We start from the raw sequence: 18,308 nt of genomic DNA on the forward strand, positions 1-18,308 counted from the left end.
TCAACATTGAATTACCTTGGCACCTCTGTAGAAAATCAACTGGCTATACATGTGTGGGGTTGCATTTATATTTTTTAAATTTTCTGTATATTATGATAGTATGACATCTTAAAAACCTTTCTGGCTGGAAAGAGAGACTGCCCATCCCAGAGCTAGGCAATTCTTAGAGACAGCAAAAGGCTCAGCAGGGAGCATGCCTTTGATATGCAAACTAACCAATCCAGAGCCCTACCTCCCTCCATCAGCTTTAAAATTCATAGAGCCAGGTACCAGGAATGGAGAGGCCACTCCTATAGCTCAAAACCCTCTGGAATTATTCAAATTAGCCAATCCTAAACTGTTTACCTTACCCTGCCTTGCCTTTCCTGAGGAAACCTTTTTTTTTTTTAAGTTTTATTGGAGTATAGTTGCTTTACAATGTTGTATTAGTTTCTACTGTACAGCAAAGTGAATCAGCTATAGGTATACATATATCCCCTATGTTTTGGATTTCCTTCCCATTTAGGTCACCACAGAGCACTGCATAGAGTTCCCTGTGCTATACAGTAGGTTCTCATTAGTTATCTATTTTATACATAGTATCAATAGTATATATATGTCAATCCCAACCTCCCAATTCATCCCACCCCCCCCCTTTGTTCTCTACGTCTGTGTCTCTATTTCTGTTTTGTAAATAAGATCGTCTATTCCAATTTTTTCAGATTCCACATGTATGCATTAATATACGATGTTGGTTTTTCTCTTTCTGACTTACTTCACTCTGTATGACAGTCTCAAGGTCCATCCACGTCTCTACAAATGACCCAATTTCGTTCCTTTTTATGGCTGAGTAATCCTGCGGAAACCTTAATAAAGGCTCTAGCCTCAGTTTTCCCCTTTCTCCTCCTTTCTGCCTCCAGACCACCCTGAGGCTTCCCGCACACGATGCTGTGCGGCAATCCATCGCTCCTGTTTCTAGGATCTCTGAGGGTAATAAACTTTTTCCTGAGCCTCTCTGAGTCCTCTCTTGTGGCCATAGCTAACTATCACATAAAAGAACACAGAACAGGGCCAATTTCTAGACTCTCTATTCCAGGGGTCCCCAGCCCCCGGGCCGCGGACCAGTACCAGTCCACAGCCTGTTAAGAACCCGAGACGCACAGCAGGAGGTGAGCGGGGGGGGGGGGGGGCGAGCGAGCGAAGCTTCATCTGCCACTCCCCATCGCTCCCCACTGCTCACATTACTGCCTGCACCACCCCCCAACCCCATCCATGGAAAAACTGTCTTCCACGAAACCAGCCCCTGGTGCCAAAAAGATTGGGGACCGTCACTCTATTCTATTCATTGCTCTATACGCCTAACCTAACACCACTGTCTTCATTACTGTAGCTTCAGAGTAAGTGTTTAAATCAAGCGGTCTAAGTCCTCCAACTTTGCTCTTCTTCTACATAAGGGACTCAGTTTCTAAGTCTTTTGCATTTCCACATAAATTTCAGTCAGCTTATCCATCCGTGGGACTTTAAATGGGACTGCATTGAATCTGAATCTAGAAAGTGATATTTTAAAAATCATTTATGACTTTTTACTGATTTTGACTTTTTAAAATCATTACGCGGGACTTAGTTTTGTGTTCTAGAACAGCATGTAAATATCACTAACCTTGACAATATAAAAGTAAAGGTACAGCTGGCAAATTATGGAAAATAGAGTGATAAGAGAGGAAAGAGTGGGAATACTAATATCTTCACCTTAAAGGTAGGGAATCAAAAGATACGATCTACAATTGATAAACACAGATGGAGGCTTGCACATATTGTTTAAAGTTACAGACATGAGAAAAGGAAATTGAACCTGATAGACATATAACAGTTATTGCAAATCTAACACAGCCAAAGCAGATTTTTCCCACCTAAAACTGGGTCTATTACGCTATTACATGGGGGTCTTGTCTTCCCCATGTCAGTAAATGGAATCATCATCTACCCAATTGCTAAAGCCAAAAACCAAGGAGTCATTCTTTATTTTTTTCTTTTTTCGGCCATACTGCGCAGCTTGTGGGATCTTAGTTCCCCAACCAGGGATCAAACCCACGCCCCTTGCACTGGAAGCGCAGAGTCTTAACCACTGGACAGCCAGGAAAGTGCCCAAGGAGTCATTCTTGATTCTTCTCTTTCCCTCTCCATCCCCATATTCATTCTTCTTACATTTTTTCATGCAGTCCCAGCCCCCATTCTGAGCAAGTATATCCAGTTGCCTATTCAACATCTCCATGTATACGTTTAATAGGCACAAACTAAAAATTTGTAAATTAGAATTCTCTTCTCAGAACCTACTCTTCAATAAGATTTCTTTAAGTCATTAAATAGCACCACCATTCACCCAAAGTTGCTGAGGGCAGAAACTTGAAAGTTCTATCTCTGGGACTTCCCTGGTAGTCCAGTGGGTAAGACTCCACGCTCCCAATGCGAGGGGCCCGGGTTCGATCCCTGGTCAGGGAACTAGATCCTGCATGCATGCTGCAACTAAAGAGTTCGCACACTGCGACTAAGAGTCCGCATGCCGCAACTAAGTCCGCATGCCGAAACTAAAAAAAGAGCGCACATGCCGCAACTAAGACCCGGCGCGGCCTAAGTAAGTAAATAAATAAATATTAAATGGAACTCCATTTAAAAAAAAGTTCTATCTCTGACTTTTTGTCTCACCTCTTACATCTAATCTATTAGCAAACTCTTTCAGTTACACCTGCAAAATACATCTCAAATCCAATAATTTATTACCACCTCTACTGCTACCACTCTAATCCAAGCCATCAGAGCTCTTGACTAGATCAGTGCCTGCATATGTTGAGTTCTCAACTTGAATGAATGAATGCAACCATGAGCAAATTCAGTCAGTTCTTCCTTCAAAAGATACCCCAAATCTAACCAATTCTTTTTGCTGTTGCTACTCTAGTCCTATCCACCATTATATGGCAACCAGACTAGTGTAACAACCTCCTAACTGGTTTCTCAGCCTCTATCCTTGCCCTCCTATAACCTATCCCCACAGCAGTCAGGAAAATTCCTTTAAAATCTCAGACCATAATACTGATCCCCTCTCCCCTTCCCGGAACCCTACAGTAGCAGCCCATCACACATGGAACAAAATGTTTATTTTTAGCCATAGTACACAATGGCCTCATAACCTGGCCCCTCCTATCTCTCTAATCTATCTCCTACAACTCTCTTTGTTGCTTACTCTGGTCCACCATACTGGCCTTCTTGTCCTTCAGTGAACACACCATATTCATTCCTGCTTTTACATGTGATGTACATCAAACCTGAAACTCCCTTCTCCAATCTTCACGTGTCTTACTTCTTTCAGATTTCCACTCAAATGCCACCTCCTGAGAGGTCTTAGGTAGACAGACAGACAGATATAGAAATACTTATCTCACTATAGATATAGATACGGATATGGATATAGATACATAGATATATCTCTTTCTCAATATCTATATATTAGATATATAGAAAGAAGTTAAATATAGATATGTATATGTACATATGTGTGTATATGTATTCACACACACATACATATGCAAAAATAGCCTCCCAATCCCTATCATTTTCTCTTGCTCCCTTTATTTTAGGCATAAAAACAAGACAATATTATATATCTGTCTCACAAGGAAAATGAAAGCTCCATAAAGGCAAGGGTTTTCTGCGTCTTGTTCAATAATATTGTGCCAGAGCCAAGAAAAGTCCCGGCACCAGCACTAATATTTGCTGAGTAAATTAATGGATGGATGAATCCATTATCAAGTCCTTCCTCATTGGCCTCACCTCCAACTGCTTTTTTTCCCTATGATTTATTTTTTTAAGACATTAACTTTTAGAGCAGTTTTAAGTTCATAGCATTGAGAGGAAAGTACATAAAGTTCCCATATACCCTCTGCCCCCCACACATGTACAGCCTCCTCTGTTATCAACATCCCCATCACAGTGGCGCATATGTTACAACTGATGGACTTAGGCGGACACATCATTATCACCCAAGTCCATAGTGTACATGAGGGTTCACTCTTGGTGTCAAACATTCTATGGGTTTGAACAAATGACATGTATCCACCATTATCCAACTCCTTTTTTCCCCCAAAGAAGTATAATTTAAATTTATTAATAATTAGTTTTTTTAAATTCTGAGAACCAGGTGTGTAATGAACTAGAAAAAATGTTCTTGACAAAGTCTCAGTTTTGACCACTAAATTTCTCTATTTTCCAGCTAACCAGAAGCAACTATAACTCAAAAACATGCAGAACACATAATTTCACAATACTCTGTAAAAAGCAGGGCAAGAATGTTATTTTAGCATTATTTAATTGTAAGTCATTCAGTCATTTTTGTTTGTGGTCATATTTGGTAAAATAATAAGGATACACACTCTGGCAAAACATTTTTTTCATTTTTTTCATATGAATTTGTTAATCTGTTTACCTCAAACTCCTCTTCATTCCTCTAACATGACAAGCTTTTTTCCTCTTCAGGGCCTTTACATTCGCTGTTCCTTTTACATTAAAAAAAAAAAAAAAAAAAACTGTTCCGAGATCTTTCCGTGGCTGGGTACTTTTAGACTCCAGCCAAATGTCACCTATACAGGAAGCCCTTCTGTAACCATCTGTGCAATGGCAAGCTCACACTCATCCAAATCACACTCACTCATATAATCATGGCATTTGTTACTGTCTGTCTCCTCACCCCTATAAACTTTACGAAAGCCAGGACCTTGTTTATTTGTTCATTGCTAGCTGCCCACCACCAAAATCCCAACTTAGAACAGTGACTAGCTAGCAGGTACTCAATAAATATCTATTGGATAGACTCTGGATGAATGGAGGATCCTGATATAGCTATACAAAAAGACAGAGAGGAAGCAGATGCTGACATAGGTGAGCTAAATTCTGTCGTCTATCAGAGCAGGAAGTTAATAGACTATGCCTATACTGATGAATTAAGACATATTAAAACCTTAAAAATGCATTCCAATATACATTAGGTGCAGACAAATACTGCTTGATTCCACTTGTACGAGGTACCTAGAACAGTCAAATTCATAGAGTCAGAAAGTACATCGGTAGATGCCAGGGGCCGGGGGGTGGTGGAGGGGAAGGGGGAATGGGGAGTTAGTGTTAAAGGGGACAGCGTTTCAGTTTAGGAAGGTGAAAAATTCGGGAGATGGATGATGGTGAGAGTTGCACGACAACGTGAATGTACTTAGTGCCACTGAACTGTACAGTTAAATATGGTTACAATAGTATGTTTTATATCCTGTGACTACCACAATAAAAAAATGTTTTTAATTATCTCTCCCTATTAGAATTTATATTATACACAGGCAAGGATATTTGTCTGTTTTTTTTTCCCATGGATGCATTCCTGAGTGCCAATAATAGTCACTGGCTCCATAATTTTTGAGTTAGAGAAGAGGATTAAGAAAGTGTCACAATCTAGAAATGCAGCAGACCCAGCTTGATGGCTCTAAATAAACATTTGTTGAATAAAAGAAAACTAAAGACATATTATTATGTCTCACTTATATGTGGAATCTAAAAAAAAAACAATTATATTGGGACTTTCCTGGTGGTGCAGTAGTTTAGAATCTGCACTCCCAATGCAGGGGGCCTGGGTTTGATCCCTGGTCAGGGAACTAGATCCCACATGCATGCTGCAACTAAGAGTTCGCATGCCACAACTAAGTAGCCCGTGAGCCGCAACTAAGGAGTCTGCCTGCCACAACTAAGACCTGGCGCAACCAAATAAATTAATAAAATAAATAAAAATAAATTTTAGAAAAGTATAGATACAGAGAACAGACAGGTGTTTGCCAGAGGCAGGAGATGGGGGTAAGTGGGGGAGGGGAGAAATGGGTGAAGATGATCAAACGGTTTATAAAAATTAAATAATTCTTGGGGAGGGCTTCCTTGGCAGTGCAGGGGTTAAGACTCTGTGCTTCCAATGCAGGGGGCGCAGGTTCAATTCCTGGTTGGGGAACTAAGATCCTACATGCCATGCAGCGTGGTCAAAACAAAAAACAAACAAACAAAAAAGTCCTGGGGATGTAATGTACAGGTTGGTGACTATAGTTAACAATACAGTATTGTATATTTGAAAGTTGCTAAGAGAGTAAATCTTAAATGTTCTCATCACAAGAAAAAATATTATAATTACGTGTGGCAATGGATGTTAACTAAACTTATTGTCATGATCATTTTGCCATATATACACCTATCAAATCATTATGTTGTATATCTAAAACTAATACAATGTTATATCCCACTTATATTTCCATCTAAAAAAGAAATATTACTACGGACAGGTTATTTAGAGATGATGTAATTTTAAAAATCGAATTCAACAATTATCACTGATGAATGTATTCATTCATTCATTCACTCAACAAATTATGCTACATCTGCAGCAGTGACCCATGCACAGAGCATACCTTCAAGGAGCCTGACATCTAACTACAGAAACAGGCAATTAACCCAATTAAATTTCTGTATGATAAAGGAGGGATACAAACTAGTCTCAGGGGGTTAGGAAAAAGGGAGTGACATTTAATCTGAGTTCTAAAGGATAAATAGGAGTTCGGTAGCTGGGGGGAGAGGTCTGCTCCAGACCCAGGGACTTACATAGCCAAAGGCCCAGAAGTAAAAACGTGGCAAAATCTGCCAGTTTGAATTTCACCCTGAGGAAAGAGAGGGCCAGGGTTTCAAGCTGGTGACTGACAGATCACGCTTACATTCTAGAATAAAATAATCACTCTGGTTCCTGTGTAGAAAAGAGAATAGAAGCTTGTAAGAGTTTAAAGACTGCAGCTAACCTAGGAAAGAGATCATGGTAACATGCACAAGGGTAGTGGTAGAGAAGCTAGAGAGAAGTGAACCAATTCAGATCTTCAGGTGGTAGAATCAGCAGGACGTGGTGATTAAGGGGATGTGGAGCCAGGAAAGAACGTAAATCAGAGCTGATGACACCCTGGCAACTAGGACTGCTGAGTGGCTGGTGAGATTATTCACTGAGGTTGAAAAATGTGAAGGAAAGAAGGTCTGGGGTAAGATAATGTGCTCAGGTATAAATATATGGCATTTCAGATACCGGAGCAACACCCAAATAGAGGTGCCCCGTAAGATATGGGTCTGGTGCTCAGGAGAAAGGAGGAGGCTGGAGATGGGAACTGAGAATAATTAATATACAGATGTCAACTGAAGCCATGGGAGTAGATGGGATCACTCTGCAGGCAAATGTAAAGCGAGAAAAGAAAAGCTCAGGCCTGCAGACATTTGCAGAAGTCAAAAAGTTAAATATGATCAAATAATTTTAACCTTTATACAATATTCCCTTTTTGTTTACAGTTAGATACAAAGCCAACTTCTCTACAGAGCACCCAGTACACATTCTATCAGCCTGAAGCCTGGCACAGAGCTATTTATAAAAACCAAGGGCTTGGCTTTCTTCATTATCATCACTTTGGGCATGATACTACAGAAACCAACTTATTAAATCATGCTGTTAAGTGCTTACTAATGTGGAATTCATCAAAAATGAATGAAATCATTCTACAACTAAACATAAAATGCACACTCAAAAATATGATTCACATTTTTAAAGAGGCCTATAATTATCAACAAAAAATAGAGCCTCTTTCTGCTAATATAGTACTTTTTAAAAGTATGTAAACTGCAATTTGATGTGGTATCCAGCTGCTTGTTTTGCTCTACAATTAATTCAATTAGAAATGTACATATTATGAATCAAAGTAAATCCAGCAGAGATGAAATAGTAATTGGTGAATTTGCTTAAAATTGGTTTACTTGCTATCTATATTACAAATTTTGAGAATGTTTTTTCATAAGAAAACTTAGTCTGTTCCTCCTCTTTGATCTCATAATCATCTGTGATATGCTGATTATGCCAATATAGAAATAAGACTGGATCCAATATACAACCCCCTCTATTACATTATATGACACCTCATAACAAGGTATATACAGAGGAATACAAACAGTTCTGTACATAGCAGTAAATATATACATGTATGTGTATACTACGTATGACGCATAGACTAACAGTTTGGTGTGTATCCTCGACTCACAAAACAAACACAGAGAGACTACCTCTGGAAGAGAGAAGTAGGAATGGGAGAAGAATGCTGGAGGAAGACTTTTACTTTTCACCCTGCATTAGTCTATACTGTGCTAATTTTTATAATGCAAATGTATCCTTGTATCGCTTATGTTTAAAAATGAAGTGTGAAAACTGATGCCACTGATACCTTCCTTATGAGCACAGGGGACATTGTACCCTATAACACCTCAGCTTCTTGTGGAGAGCTCACTGATGCTATGGCCCCATACATCAAACACTAAGCTACTGACAAAAGTTATGTCCCCCTAGGGTAAATGTATTTTGGATTTTATGCTATGAATTCGCATCCTCTATATCAATTTCCATTCCAAGTGCTTTTGTTCATTACTGTTCATAGTTCAGTCTGTCAGTTTAATTTTGTGCTGCTTTGTAGGTATCCACAATAATTACAATGTTTAATGCTGTACCTTAAGGGTGAGCTTAACAGAGCAGTTTAAATGCATATGTTCTGGCCATTCTTTGACTCCCACCCCATCTCCTCTACACACACACCCTATCCCCTGCACACAGACAAGCATGTCCACTAGCTGTGTTATATATGATATCTTTCATCTTACTAGCTATTTTCCCATTACCTTCTACAGTATATCTGACGATGACATTATTATTGATGCTACAGTAAACAGCTAATATACGTGGTAAAAACACATGCACTATAATGAATCAAAATGACATACCTACTCATCAGACTCCCTCTACTCATTCTAATCAGATAATGGGTTTTGTTGTTTTTTTTTCTTGAGTGTACTACAAAAGGAGGAAGTAGCCCTCCCTATAGTCATAAAAACAAGGGAAAATAAAAGTAAATGTTTATTTCATTGAGAACAGAAAGGAAGCTCAACTAGAAAATCTGTATCAAATAATATAATTCATTTGGTTCTATATGTAGTCTTCTTAACTTGAAGTTCCCTGAAGCATGGGTGGCAAGTGACACAGACACATACCCTCCAATTAGACTTTTTATTATGACCTAATTCATTAGAGCATAATTAAATTTCTTATTAAATGATTAACCGTAAGGTTAGAAGAAAAGGTCATGTTGAATGTTAATTATACATCCTTTGAAGAATTTCAAAGATGTTAACAGCAGTACTCTCATAGACTGTCAGTTGTTGTTAATTAACTCAAACTCTTGGAAGGCAACTGAGCATTCTCTTTAAAAATTCAAAATGCATATATCCTTTTACTAATCAGTACAACGGGGAAGAATTTATCCTACAATCAATTTGCACAAGTGTGCAAAAATGTGCACGCAAGGATGCCTGGTGCAGTATTGGCAATACCAAATATTGGGAAAAAATTATGCATTCATTAGTGGGGAAATTATGATTGTGGTGCATTCATATGATAGAATGAACACGAGGATACAAAAAGTTCTTCTAGATAGATTATTAAATGAAAATGGAAATCAAGGTATAAAAGAATTTGTGCCAGAATAACCTGTATCTGTTTTTAAAAACAAAAGATAAAGATACATGAATGTGTTTGCACCAAAAAAATGCTGCGAAGATACATAAGAACCTTAACAGTGGTTAGCTCTGGGAAATGGGACTGAAGTCAAGAGGACAAGAAGATGGAGAGGAGTAAACATTTAACTTTTCTTCAGTGATACACACACACACACACACACACACACACTATATGGATAGAGTTTATGTATATATTATGTATATATAATTATTACCATATACATATATGATTTTTAAGTTGAAGGAAAAAAACAAGTTAAAATAAATAAAAGATTATGAAGAAACAGAAATAGTTCAACAGGCATAATGGAGAACAAATTTTATTTTATTTTTTTGCGATACGCGGGCCTCTCACTGTTGTGGCCTCTCCCGTTGCGGAGCACAGGCTCCGGACGCACAGGCTCAGCGGCCATGGCTCACAGGTCCAGCCGCTCTGCGGCATGTGAGATCTTCCCGGACCGGGGCACGAACCCGTGTCGCCTGCATTGGCAGGCGGACTCTCAACCACTGCGCCACCAGGGAAGCCCGGAGAACCAATTTAAGAGTAGAGAGCTTACATACAGCAGAACCTTCTTACCTGACACTTAGCACTACAGTATTTGGCAACTCGGCATTGAGAGCATCGCATCAGCTTTTCCTTCCTGTTAAAAAATAAAGTTCACATTAGGAAATGAATGAGAATCATATATGGCTGAAGAAAGAAAACATAAGTCAAGGTATTGACACCAATATGTTCTGCTCACTCTATCTGTATGGTCCATGAGATTTAGATTTTCACAGTGATGAACATCTTCTTTCACCTTCAATGTGAGACATATACCTAATAACTAGTGTTCTTTTTTTTTAAATTGTGGTAAGATATATATAACAAAAAATTTACCACTTTAACTATTTTTAAGTGTACGGCTTCAGTGGCCTTAAGTACATTCACATTGTTGTGTAACAGTCACCACCACTAATGTTCTTTTTAACATAAATTTAATGAAAACACAGAGATTCCCACTTAGGCAAAAAATTTCACTTCATAGAGTTCTTTTTTTCATAGAGTTTTTAATGTCTCCATATGAAATTAAGAATCTAGCCTATCAACTAACTGAAAGTACCCTACACCATTCAAATAGAAAAATTTTACAAGTTTAAATTTATCATGTAGTTTAATTATAATATATTCCTTCTGGGAAATGATTTTCAATTTCCATTAAATTCAATTACTACTTTCAACTTGCTAAATTGAGATGCACCAAAGTTATGTCCTCCCCAATTCGCCTGAGGAAGGAAAAAGCCAAAACAAAGAAAAACTTGGATTATAAAATAAAAACAATAAATCTGATGATGAAATTCACAGTAACAAATATCAGACTGGACTGTAGATACTTTCAAGGCAGCCAAGAGCATTAAAAGTCAAACTATAGTATTAACAACAGTGACAAAACAGGAACAAATCTTTCTAAGCACTTCTGATGTGCCAGGTAGTGTTCAAAGTTCTTTACATCTATTGACTCACACTTAACTTCAGACAGTCCTATAACTAAGCAGTTTTATTATGTCCATTTTAGAGATACTTCAATACATTTTCAAGGGATAAGAAGCAGATGACTAAGGAAACACACCATAAAGTTCAAGTGGCAGGTGACATTGAAACGGTAACAACTGAACGCTGCAGAGAATCAGAACTTGAATATACCAGGTACCTCACCCATAGAAGAGCAGCAGTGAGATATGGAGCATATAACATGGGGGGAGGTTAAAAGTCTAAATAAAGCAAAGTCCAAACACCTCCTACCCCCAAGTGTAGAATTACAGGTGTCAGATATCAACATCCCAGACAACAACCCAAACCCAAGCAACCTGGCCCTAAAGTTCTTGCTCTTAACCATCATATTATACTACCACTCTTAGACAAAACTGGATAAAAACAAAATCCACCCATAGACTATTTTTCTTTAATTAATTAATTTTTTAATTTAAATTTTTTTTAAATTTTTGGCTGTGCTGGGTCTTCGTTGCTGCATGCGGGCTTTCTCTAGTTGTGGCGAGCGGGGGCTACTCTTCGTTGCGGTACGCGGGCTTCTCATTGTGGTGGCTTCTCTTGCTGCGGAGCACGGGCTCTAGGTGCTTGGGCTTCAGTAGTTGTGGCATGCGGGCTCAGCAGGTGTGTCTTGGAGACTCTAGAGCACAGGCTCAGTAGTTGTGGCGCACGAGCTTAGTTGCTCCGTGGCATGTGGGATCCTCCTGGACCAGGGAACGAACCAGTGTCCCCTACATTGGCTGGTGGATTCCTAACCACTGTACCACCAGGGAAGTCCCGTCATAGACTATTTATGAGACACACTCCAAATAAAAGGACATACAAAGGTGGAATGAGATGGATATGCTTAGGCAATATTAACATTAATATTAAAATTAATTAAACACTAATAGAAAAAAGCCTGTGTAACTATATCAATATCAGAAAAAGAGACATTAAGGTTAAAAATATTACTAGAGATGAATAAGGTCAATACACAAAGATAAAAGACTCCAATCACTAGGTATTAAGTACCTAGTAACAAATGTTCGCAGTCTAAAAATACATAAAGTAAAAGTAACATCTAAAAAAAATGATCAATACACAATAAATTAATACAAGTAAGGCCTTAAAAATAATGCCTGGAATATACTAAGTACCATACAAGTATTAGTTATCAAGTCTTTTTCAGGAATTCATAGATCAAGCACATAAAGAATAAGGAGCTCTATAATTTACTTGATCTCATGCAAAACACAGTCCCTTGCACCTTTTATATTAATGTGTATTCACATAATCTTTTCAAGCACCCACTGGCCATTTACAAAATATGCCCACACATTAGGCCACAGAACAAATCTAAAAATCCCAAAGAATCAATATTATACAGATAATTTTCTCCAACCATAAAAGAATTAGATTAGAAATCAGTAAAAAAGTAAACCCAGTAAAATCTCATATTTATAGAAACTTAAAAGCTTATATAATTCAAGGATCAAAGAGTTGTCATGAAAATTAGAAAATGTATTAGATTAAATAATAAAAAAAATCGAAACGTGAGATATAGTTAAAGTAATACTTAAAGGAACATTTATAGCTTTAAATGTTTATGTTGACCGCAGTGGCACAATTTTTTAATCTCCTTAACTTTCCCCATAAAAAAATGACAGAGCAAGTAGGAAATAGGAAACCTAACCATCACTCCCCACCCTGGAAAATATCTACAACAAACCCAAAAATATTAGCAGGAAAAAGAAAACACACACACATACACACACACACACACTACTAGCTTCAAGACTTGAATTAAATCAGTATATTTGTGGGAGAAAACAAAGAAGGCCACTTCCAATAGACCTGAAAACAGAAGAAGCCCCAAACTGCCAAAAGATCCCTGGCAGAAAGCCTGTCAAGCCAAACTGAGAACTGCAGCCAAGACTGGGAAAGTATGCTTTCTGCAGGAACACTCCTGAGGATGAGGTTCCTGGGGCTCCCCTGAATCCTGCTTTCCTTAGACCTGGCTCCTCAGATTTCCCCTCATTTCCTTTTTTCTTGTCTAAGTTATTCAGAGGCTATTTCTGTTGCTTGCAAATAAAGATTCCCAACTATACAAAGTGTTTCATCTCCATTTTTAAAAATAATAAGCAGGGCTTCCCTGGTGGCGCGGTGGTTGAGAGTCTGCCTGCCGATGCAGGGGACATGGGTTCGTGCCCCGGTCCGGGAGGATCCCACATGCCGCGGAGCGGCTGGGCCCGTGAGCCATGGCCACTGAGCCTGTGCGTCCGGAGCCTGTGCTCCGCAACGGGAGAGGCCACAGCAGTGAGAGGCCCGTGTACCGCAAAAAGGAAGGAAAAAGAAAAAAATAAATAAACAAATAAAAATAATAAGCAGAATCAAAATACCCAGGAAAATCAGTGATGAACCTGGTAGCAAATATTAAAACTTCGTCTTCTCCCTCCCATAGCTCTCAACCACAGGCTTTAATGAATTTTAACACAGAATTTCAGCAAAATAAATAGCAAGATGATTCAAAGTACTGGGATAATTCAGCTGCCATTTGATGTGTGAAAAAAAATTCCTTAACATGAGTTATTTAAATGTTTGGGGTTACTTTTACATATCAAATAACCAAACAAATAAATTTAAGTTCTCAAGTTTCAAAAAAAAAGGTCAACTGAATCCAAGAGAAAAGTAGTGTGTCTGATTAGAGGAACCACTGAGGCTTTGAAGAGTTACTGCTTTTCCCTGTTGAGTAAGGTTCAGAGTAATAGCCTCCTGGTAAGGTCTCCCTGCAGAGAAAAAATTTGGGCAGCAGTGGGAGAGGAAAATAAGTATTAGAAACATAGCCACCCAGACAGTTCATGAAAACATTCTTTCTCTCTTAAAAAAAAAAAATCAACACATCATTTCCAACTGAAAGACAAACCCACATTTTTCTTTAAAAAATCAGAAATGTACATGTCAAATAAAAAACAGAATTAATTAGAAGCCCTAAATAAAAAGGATCACTTATTCTAGGTGGTAGCTCCAGAGGCTAAAACAAGAAATACTGAATGGAAGCGAGAGAGGGACAGATTCTGTCTAAAGGTAAAGAAGATCGTTGTGGCAACAGCAACTGTTCAAAAATCAAAAGAAATGCCCTGAGGAGGTGGAGTTCCAGGTCATTTGACATGTTCAAGGAGAATCTGATAGGTACATTTACAGACATATGTACAGGAAATTCCAGCACTGCAGAGGAGCATGAATTAAATGTTTCCTTCTAATTCCAAAAGTATTTGGTTCTGCTTCTCCTGTGTAACAAAAAAATATAAATAAAATTTGAAGATAACAAAATTTGTGCCTATTATTAGGCCAAACATGATAATCTCACAGGAGTAGAGAAGTGAACAATATACAATTCTCACAGACTCCACAAACATCCTGTTTGCAAAGCGATTATTTCAAGAGTCCATCCAGAACTGGAATTTCTGAATAAAAAGGAATCTAAAGAAACAGGTTAGGAATGTATTAGTAACAGAACCTCTTTTTTCACCTCCACTTAAGAGATAAATAGTAGCAGTCTACCTCTAAATTAAAGAAGATATTAAAATTATTGTATACTACAATAAATGGAAGTTTTAGGCCCCGATCCCAAAAAAGCAAAAAGGGTTCCCTTATCACTTGTTCATATAAACTTGGATGTTACTGAACACAATGTCAAATCAGAGAAAATTCTCAGCTTGCTCCAGTGCTCCAGATACAGTGATTCACGGAGCATAAGTTAAGTCCTCTCTTCCAAGTAAAAGTTGGGTCGTAATTAGTTTCTCCAATAGCCTAGGCAACTGAAGTGTGGAAAGGAAATTAAAATAAAGCTAAATTAATTGTTCTGCTGCTATACAAATTAAAAAGTCATACAGTTGACCCTTGAACAACATGGGGCTTAGGGGCGCCAACCCTCCATGCAGCTGAAAATCTATGTATAACTTTACAGTTTGGCCCTACATATCTGAGGGTCTGCATCCACGGATTCAACCAAACTCGGATGGTGTTGTACTGTAGTGTGTATTTAGTGAAAAAAACTGCGTTTTTTTTTTCACTAAAACATAGTGAAAACTAAAACATAGTGGACCCACGCAGTTCAAACCCGTGTTATTCAAGGGTCAATCGTATATGGATATAGGGGAAACCACTATCTCTAAGAAATCAAAGAGGAAAGGGGATTAATTGGCTCCCTCATATCCCAACAACTGGAGTACTATTTAAGGGAACATCTCTCTGTCCTTCTTGGTTATCTGAGGGCAAAAGTATCCTACTGTTTAGAAACTCTGCCCTAAAATAATACGGCCAGTTGCCAGGTAGAGAGAAAGAAGTTTCCTGGAAAGGGTATAGAAAATGAACAAATTCTATCCCAAATTTCCCCCAGCCCTGGCACGTACAGAATCCATTTAAAACTTCCTACAGAGGGAAAAAATACATCTACAACACATTCATAGATAATATACTTATCATACAGGGTTCCTTCCTAGTAACATGCCTCGATCTCCTAAAAGTCTCCCAGTGTGTCTAGCGGTTGAATCTCTCCTTCAACAGCCATCCTCACAGTGGAAGGAAACTGGCTCACTGTTGACCAGTCAGATGCAGGCGAAGGCTCAGACACCACAGGGAAGCCAGGCGACCCTCCCGCTCGCTGAAGCACACTCATCTGGATGGAGCACAGCCCAGCACAATCAGAAGCAACCCCAGAGCCCAGGGTGTGCCTTTGCAGCCTCCTCATTCAAGGTGAAGATCCCTGCCCAGTGATCTTTTGCACCGTGAATATCTCAAGGACCAGATTTTACTTTGTGGCTGATCAATGAGGAAATTTGTTTTGTGGCTGATTTCTTTGGGAAGAAATCTGAGCTGAGAAAAAGACCAGAGCGCATTGAGTAGAGCCTGTACCACTTACAGGTGCTAAGGAAAAAGTGTTGACTTACGGGATGTCTGATTTAGTACCCCAGGCCTTATACAAGTTTTAAGAAAATTCCCTGAGTAGAATTCCTATGAAAGTATTTTTTCACATAATTAAGACCCAAGATGCTCTATGGAGTATGAGAAATACTGAATGTCATGATGGGCAAGCTCTTAAAAATAAAGAATAAAAACTCTCCATTTGTTCTTAAATGGAGAAAGCCAAAATACCTAAGTGAAAGAAGTCTAAATACAATTTTTTAAACAAAAATACCACAGAAATATTTATTTACAGAATTTTTATGTTTGTTAATATCTTTAAAACCTCAGAATCCTGATTCATTAGAAATGTTAATGTCATGTAACCAAGTACTTGGCTATATTTCCCCCTGGAAATTTCTGAAGCAAAAGAAGTTCTACATTATGAAAAAGAGATTATCCCAAATAGAATCATGTTATTCTATGCAAGGGTAGTGCAACACATAGTCTGGCCAAGTAAAATACACCGGAAAATGCTAAAGAACCCCTTTAGGCATAAATATTCATAATAATATATTAAAGGGATCCTCCATTTTTGTTTGGAGATGGTAACTGTGTGGGTTTGGGCCCAAAGGCCTTTTTAAAAATTAAAGAGATTCATATCCACCATCCACCTATCAAATGGTCTTTAATACAAAGCAGCAGATGTGATCAAAATAATATATAATAGATTCATAACACAGGAATATAGAAAGAATTGGTTTGGACTCCTTTTTCTATATTCCCTATCACTTTATTTCCTATTTCTAATATTTAAAGTACAAAACAAGAAAATGCAATGGATAATATTTCAGGGAAAATGAATCTGTGATTCACAGGCACCATAACTTCATGGGAGAAGCACAAGTAATTTAAACCCACATTAGCACTTAGGGAAAAGCACAGCAAAGTATTTGAGCCAAGTTAGTCAAGAGAGGCAGACCCTCTTACTTGGGGACTTCCCTTTTTCACTGTCCTTGGTCTCTTAAAGCTTCTGTACTGGCGGAGACTATGCTACCTGATGAACACAAACTCCAGTAGTTAAATCAACAAGTGTTCAGTGACTGGCCACCGTGTAAGGTGTAAGGTCCTGGGTGGGTAGGTGTGAGGAGGGTATTACAGTCACTGTTTCTAGCAGCTCGTGGTAAAGGAGGACAGATCAACACATACCACTTGCAGAATGAGCTACAATACAAAACTGTGTTTTGAAAAACAGCACAGCTACAGGGCCCTAGTTCAGAAGAAGGAAAAGTCACTTTCTGACAGGTAAAGAGTGAATTGGAGAGGGTGTTATAAGGGAAAAGGAAGGCACCATACCTAGGAGGGAAAATATTTTACCAGTTTAGAGTTCAAAATCTGTAGTCCAAGTGCTATAGTCTGAATGTTTGTGTCCCCCTGCCCTAAATTCATGAGTTGAAATCCTAACCCCCAAAGATATTAGGAGGTGGGGCCTTTGGGAGGTGCTCAGGTCTTGACGGTTGAACCTTCATTAATGAGATTAGTGTTTTTATAAAAGAGACCCCACAGAGATCCCTTACCCCTTCTACCACGTGAGGACAAAGTGAGAAGGTGCCAGCTATGAATTAGGAAGAGGGCCCTTATCAGAATGTGACCAGGCTAGCTGCTCGATACTGGGCTATCCAGCTTCCAGAAGTGTGAGAAATAAACTTAGGTTGTTTATAAGCTACACAGTCTGTGACATTTTATTACAGCAGCCTGAAAGGACTGAGACATCAAGTCCACTCCCTACTAGCAGTGTAACCTTGTAACCTCTCTTAGCCTCAATTTCCTCCTCTGTAAAGTAAGAATAAGTGACTACTCATAAAACTGTTGGGTAGACTATGTGAGGTAATCTACATAAAGTGGCTGCTAACAGAGCATCTAAGCATAGAGTTAAAACTGAGGATGCTAAGTATATTTTCAAAGTGCTCAAGATAATGTTGTCTATTTCTGTGCCATATCTGAAAATCCCACACCTCTTCCATGGTTGCTAAAAAAGCAAAATCCACATGTGCCACAAATCTGGTCATCTCTTTGCAAGCACACAGAAAATTCACCACTTTTTTTTTGAAATCCACATGTTCCCATAATACTTGACTCTAATTTCAAAATTTGACTAGCATCGTTAAGTGTTTCACTGCTCAGTCACGTTCACTAAAGTTTGTATTACTACTATTTTTAATTTGATCAGAATGATTAACTTCAAAGTGGTCTGATTCAA

At 38.5% G+C, this 18,308-nt stretch overlaps 1 protein-coding gene across 1 annotated transcript in view; it reads right to left on the reverse strand.

The window, feature by feature from the left end:
• Positions 1–18,308, reverse strand: part of SMYD3 (SET and MYND domain containing 3) — a 714,060-nt gene that overhangs the window by 525,036 nt on the left and 170,716 nt on the right. The window contains exon 2 of the mRNA XM_059997139.1: positions 10,214–10,277. Coding sequence (XP_059853122.1) covers positions 10,214–10,277 — 64 coding nt within the window. The remainder of the gene's footprint in view (positions 1–10,213; positions 10,278–18,308) is intronic.

Source organism: Delphinus delphis, chromosome 1, assembly GCF_949987515.2.
Source record: "Delphinus delphis chromosome 1, mDelDel1.2, whole genome shotgun sequence".
NCBI lineage: Eukaryota > Metazoa > Chordata > Mammalia > Artiodactyla > Delphinidae > Delphinus > Delphinus delphis.